Raw genomic sequence first — 6000 nt, 5'->3', positions numbered from 1 at the left:
CCTTGTACAGGCCAAACGAAAAGGAGGGAAGCCTTGACATTGCACCGCTTGAACAGAACGAAATAAAGAAATGTTCTCCATAAAGATCGACCAATCTGAACAGTTTTAAAGGACAATCTTCAGCACTTCTAGTCATCAATGTGGGGGCCGCATGGCGCACTGACAGATGTCTTATTGTTAGGAGTAGTCGAACACAAAGTGAGATCATGAATGAAACCATTTATAAAATATAACACCTTTTTTTCCATTCATTGACCAACAGTAACAAGAAAGCATTAAACAAACCGATTCATGTTTGACATGATTTGCATTTATTTAGACGCCAAATATTTACCTTTGTTGTCCTTGTGAATACGTTTACCAACACTCAAACTGGAGACTGATCAGCTGTGCAAACAAAAGGCAGGAGCTACAGATCTAAGCGGTTCATGCCGAGTCCTTTTTGTTCTGCAAACAATCAGTGGAAGTGATACAAGAGCTGCACGCACACACAAATAAAAAAAAAAGAAAAGTCCACAGTGGGGCAGCTATCAATGTCCATTAGAGAGCTCAGCTTTCATCTGCCTCCAGGTTAATGTTGTTACCAAACTTGGCATAGAGCTGGATCTTCAGACCCCCCAACACATCCTGTATCGCCGACACCCGCTCCTCGTGACCCTTGACCTCCAGCTCGAGTGCTTCCTGATTACAGAACATGAAAACGTGTTATATGATTACCACCTGAATTCCCCCCAACAACATGAGGCATGCAACATCTGGGGCTAAGAACACTTCCATAAGCCAGTTCTACTAAAATAATCCTGTTGGATAACTCTTTGAGAGAGCGGCTGAAGGTTGAAGGAGAAAAAGATGCACTAAGTTATAATCAGCAGAGATCAAAAGATGAGAAGGGAGCCGTTCCTGACAGGTTGTCATTCAGTGTGTGTGTGGCAGACTGCTGCACATCAATCAGTAAAGGCATGTCCGGGCTGCTTTGTTGTGTGATGAAGCAGCAGCAGCAGCAGCAGCAAAACCAAGGACAAACAGGAAGTTACAGAGGAGAGGACGAGCATTGATCTGAACCGTCTCCCGGTCACTGTCTGCCCTCTCTCTGTAGTTTATCCGCTTTGTGGCAATGACACTGAGCGGCTCGTCTCCCAAAGGCCCACAAGGAGGGTTCTTACACGCCCCTGTGTGGCAACTGCCATCTGGCTGCACGAGGCCGCATAACACAAAGTCGAGAGGCAGCTTCAGTGGGTTGGGTTGATGCCTCCTTCCTCAGCTTTGTTCTGATGTAATGCTAACTTGTTATCCGACTATCACTGCACATAAACCTGAAGAAGTTGTTCCACATCTTTTTAAATGTGTGTATTATTTCTTTAAAGAGGTAGATGAGAATATTCATACCACCCTCAGGTCTTTCATTTTGTTCAAGTCACCGTGAAGTTGCAAAATCAATCAGTTTAGAGTCCTGAAGTCAGTGTGTCTGGTCGAGAACTAGCCCAGCACAAATAATCAATACTGTTTTCTCTTTAGCAACATGTTGCTAAATGCTAACACATCTAAAGTCTAGTTGAAGGTTAGGGCTTGTGCCACACATTTTTTATGCATCAGGCTGTGGTATGATGATTCACTTCGGGGGTCGATGCCACCTTTCTGTTTTGGTTTGCAACTAAACTCAAAGTCTTATGTAAAGCGTATTCTCTGCGTATTTGTGATCAGTAAATGAATGCACACTGAGCACTTATCTGTACAACAAGAAGCACGAGCTCAGTAACGATGTTTGGATCGGCTTTTCAGATTTGTGCAATTTTAATATTTATTGACCACTAAGTATAAGAAAATCAGTCTTTGGACTTTGGTATCAAAGGGGAGAGCATGTTAGAACCTGAATGTTTATATGTTTCCTTCATGGCGCTTGAAGAAAAACCAACTTATTTTTAACAAATCGAAACAGCATGTGTTTGACAAATTCTTGACAAGATTGAATGAAAACTTATAATGGCTTTAACGACAATGAAAGATGTCAAGATTTTGCAGGTCGCTTAACAAAACTTTGACTTTGTGATGCAGTGCACAATTAGAAGAAACTCACCAGTTTAAAACAACACCTAATGTGTTGATCATAAAAAAAAACCTCAGGAAATCACTCGTTTAAACACAGGAATCTCATCAGATAATATAATATCAGACATGATCTGGATACCAGTGGCAGGAGTTTAAAATAAACTCAGTACAATTTAATTAGAAGAATATGATCAGATCATCTGAATTCCTAAATATTTGCCACCAATATTTTTTATTAAATAAAAAAAATGTCTTTCCCTTTTAATATGTTCACTTCATATGCCTTTAATCAGGAGGACAAATACTGATCAACTTCATCTCTTTGTCTATCACTGAATGTAAATTCTCCTTCATTGTCTCTTTTGATGACTTTGGTTTAACGAGAGTCTTTAATGGGTGATTAAAGGCTCAAAGAGCGTGTGTAGGTATTAAGAAACTAACCTTTGCAGCCTCCAGCATCTCCTGTGTTTCCTCCTGGGTGTGATTGATAAAGACATCCCCAATTTGATAAGGGATCAATAGAGTGTCATCGTCTAACATCATCAGGTCATCGCTCGCGTCCTGAAGGTTCTGCAGCGATTTCTGCATCAAGACATTAGCAGAATATTGAGAGGTTAATTAATGAAGGATGTTAACAGCTGAGTCGTTAAGAAGCAGCGCTCCCCTTCATTGTGACTCATCTGAACAAACAGCGTTGATATGACATTAAAGTCGTTTCTGTAGGCCGGTGGTGAATTGTGCCGTGTTAGCCCAGAGGTGTGGACCAGGTAGGTGTAAGGGCAGAGTCAATATGAGAGAGTGACCATTGAGTTTACTCAACACCTCCTTACAACAGTTCAACAAACATGACAGTGGACATGTTTGTTTACACTGCGTCCGCTCTGTGACTCATAACCTGGCTCTACGTTTCAGGAGTTTGAACACAGTTAAACTCCCTAATCTCCAGACAGGCAAACAAACTAAATAATTCTCAAATCAATAATTGTATTTAAATACGGCCTGTTCAAAACAAATGTCATCTGAAGACACGTTACAAAAAGAGCAGGTCCAGACTCTACTCTTTGTTGTAATATTTACAGAGACACAACATAAATCTCCAATGAGTACAGCACTGAACTAACATGAACATTTACTGATTGTCAATTCATTTTATACCATTTAAATCTAACTCTAACATTATGGTACTGTTTGTTAAGACTCTTTAATGTGTATTTAAATCTCTTTGTTCAGCACTCAACATGTAAAGGTAATAATGTTTACCATGTTCATATAAATATCTGTCATAAAAAGGTAATTATTATCATTAGGGATGAGACAGATTTGATCTCATATCGGTGTATCACACGGTCTCCCTTTGAAGACGTTCAGACAGTGTCCACAAATCGTCTCCATGACGACGTTCAGACGAGATAAAACAGCTTCTTCTATATGATCAAAAGTGCAACTCTCACACTTCAGTTTGAAAGATTTATTTTTGAAAACCTGACAGTTGATGACGCTTCATGGTTGTATGTTAAGCTGGCACAATGTTCAAACACATTTCTTTGCAATAAATTAATTTTTATTGATTTATTTTTACTCTCGTATTAATATTTGCAATGCCGGGTTTACTGAAGCTCTGTGTAGCCTTACACAAAAACAAAAATGACATTATTAGCTATGATTTAATTGAAAAAATATCTTTAAAGGTCCCATATTCTGCTTTTTCTGGTTTTATATGCTCTTTAGTGTGTTTTCCATGTGTCCTGTGCATGTTTAGGAACATCTGTGTGCAAAAATTCAAAATCCGCGGAAACACAGCTTCTCCTACGTCCTCCTGTTAGCTGTAGCATTAGCTGCATGTAACGCTCGGTTCTAGCCCCCCTCCATAAAAATGTGTCAGTGCGACGTCTTGTCAGTGTGAGATCACTGATCTAAGCCCATTGGCTCGTTGTGGCAAGACCTGCAGCTCATGTTGAAATTTCCGAGACGCGTGCTGAGCAACTGACCAATAACGACAGAGCGGATCGGCAGACCAATCAGAGCAGACTTGGCCCACGTGGGGTCTAACAGTGTGGGCTCAACAGAGTGTAGCTGACGGACTCAGAGCGTAGAGGGAGCAAGGAGGAGCAGTTCATGAAAACAGACACTTTTTTCAGACTTTATCTATTGTGAACGTACAAAAGTAGGAACATAGATTAAATATATGAACCCCAGAAAGAGCAGAATATGGGCTCTTTAAAGGATGTCTAATCTCCTTTAATCTTTTGAAGGGTTTTAATCTGTTTCCTATGACTGTTTGAGTCTCATCATAGTGATCCTTTTAATCTCTTATCTTTGGTGATATTATTATTTTATTGTATAAATACCCTTTCGTCTTTGATTGCCTCGGTGGTTTTAACACTGAAAACAAAAAAGAAATAACACAATGTGTCATTTCTCTTTTATTTACATTGCGTAAAGCACTTTGTAAACCTGTTACGCTACATAAATAAAGTTTATTATTAACAAGTTTGTTTTAGGTGAAGTGTTACCTAACAGCAGTCGTAGTTATTGTAGTACCATTAAGTTTCAGGTTACTTTATTCATCTCATTTTTACCTTTACAGTTATATTGTATATATTAGTTCTGTTGTTCCATTATGCACCTTATTTAACTTATAATTTAGTATTTACCTACCTGCACATAACTCTGTGTATATATATATATATGTGTATTTCTCGTTTAGTTGTGTTTACATCTGTTAGTCTGATCACCACTTATATCTACTCTTTTATATTTTGTATTTTTAAGTGTAAGCTTTAAGTTGTATTTAAATTGGCACTTTATATTTAGGTTTTGTGTCTCTGCACTGTTGTTAATGTCTCTGCACGTCTCTTACTTTCTTCGCCTCTATCTCCTTCTTCAGTTCCGTCATCCGGTTCGTGTTTCTGGCGAATTTATTGATCTTCTGTTGGTCTTCAAACGTCACGTTCACGTCTTCAACCGCCTGCAGACAAAAGAGGACAAGACGTGAAATCAACACACAGAAAAACACAACAAAGAACCCAGTGAACACAGCTGGTGTTAGCTGAGAAGCTGCAGACGACAACACGACTGAGGTCTTTATCGCGCTGTCGACGGCTAACGTTAGCTTCTGTCCCTGAGCCACACGAGGGTGTGTCCAAGACGTTTCCAACACCCCGGGAAGCAGTTATCTGGCTGGCTTTCTCCCCAATAATGACATATAATATCATTTAATTAATGCTCCAATCAAAACAGCGACAGGAGGCATCGAAAACAGAACAGAAGTTGCTTAATTTTGTAACTTACTACGGGTCCCTTCATGGTGGCTGCCATCTTGGCTTCTTCGACTGCACAAAGACAGCGGGCGAAACACGACGATGTAGTTACACCGCCACCTAGCGGGCAGGACAGGGACGGGCTGAGGCAGAACAATAGTGATAAATGCAAAAGTTTAATCATTTTTGTGACTTTTTCCTACTTTTTAATAACAAATTCTTTTTGCAACTTTCGTCTGTCGAAATAAACAAGTCACCAAATGTGGCATCAAACAAGGTTTTAACTTAAAGCTGAACACTAATTTACAACTCTGTTTTTGCACATTTACATTTAATCTTTCATATTTAAGACTAGTAATGCTTAGTTAAATCCTGGTTGTATATATTCCCATTCTTAGTTTTGATATTTTTAGTGCTTATTTACTTTGTATTTAATATTATATTGTGTTCAGATTTGCTAACATTGTGTTTTTTGCTCATATTGTGTGTTTGGATAACCTGTTGCTGTAACGCCACAATTTCCCAGTTTAGGATCAATAAAGTCATTCTATTCTATTCTAATGTTGCTATTTTGCCATGGTAAATCTGATCAGTTGTAACCTCAATTTTCCAAATGTATACAATTATTACTATTATTATCATAAAGTATAATAAGAAATGTTCATACTTGCTTACAATATGTGGAACTAGTTAT

The 6000-nt window shown here is 38.8% G+C and overlaps 1 protein-coding gene across 1 annotated transcript; it reads right to left on the bottom strand.

Annotated features, from left to right (window-relative positions):
- Positions 1 to 288: 288 nt before the first annotated feature.
- Positions 289 to 5473, bottom strand: pfdn4 (prefoldin subunit 4). Its single transcript, XM_020650891.3, has 4 exons — positions 5338 to 5473; positions 4907 to 5014; positions 2488 to 2628; positions 289 to 681 (listed from the first exon to the last, which is right to left on the bottom strand). The coding sequence occupies exons 1-4, from the start codon at positions 5362 to 5364 to the stop codon at positions 550 to 552; spliced, it is 408 nt and encodes a 135-aa protein (XP_020506547.1). The 5' UTR covers positions 5365 to 5473; the 3' UTR covers positions 289 to 549.
- Positions 5474 to 6000: the final 527 nt, after the last annotated feature.

This window comes from Labrus bergylta, chromosome 12 (genome assembly GCF_963930695.1).
Source record: "Labrus bergylta chromosome 12, fLabBer1.1, whole genome shotgun sequence".
Taxonomy (NCBI): Eukaryota; Metazoa; Chordata; class Actinopteri; order Labriformes; family Labridae; genus Labrus; species Labrus bergylta.
This window is presented reverse-complemented; position numbering and strand designations above follow the sequence as displayed.

What these genes read in the sequence shown, in the direction of transcription:
- pfdn4 (XM_020650891.3), bottom strand. Translation starts at nt 5,364, where the DNA reads ATGGCAGCCACCATGAAGGGACCCGTA. An exon ending in CCACCATGAAGGGACCCGTA is followed by an intron (nt 5,015 to 5,337) that starts GTAAGTTACAAA and finishes TTTTGTCTGCAG; the next exon opens with GCGGTTGAAGACGTGAACGT. An exon ending in AGATGCTGGAGGCTGCAAAG is followed by an intron (nt 682 to 2,487) that starts GTTAGTTTCTTA and finishes TTCTGTAATCAG; the next exon opens with GAAGCACTCGAGCTGGAGGT.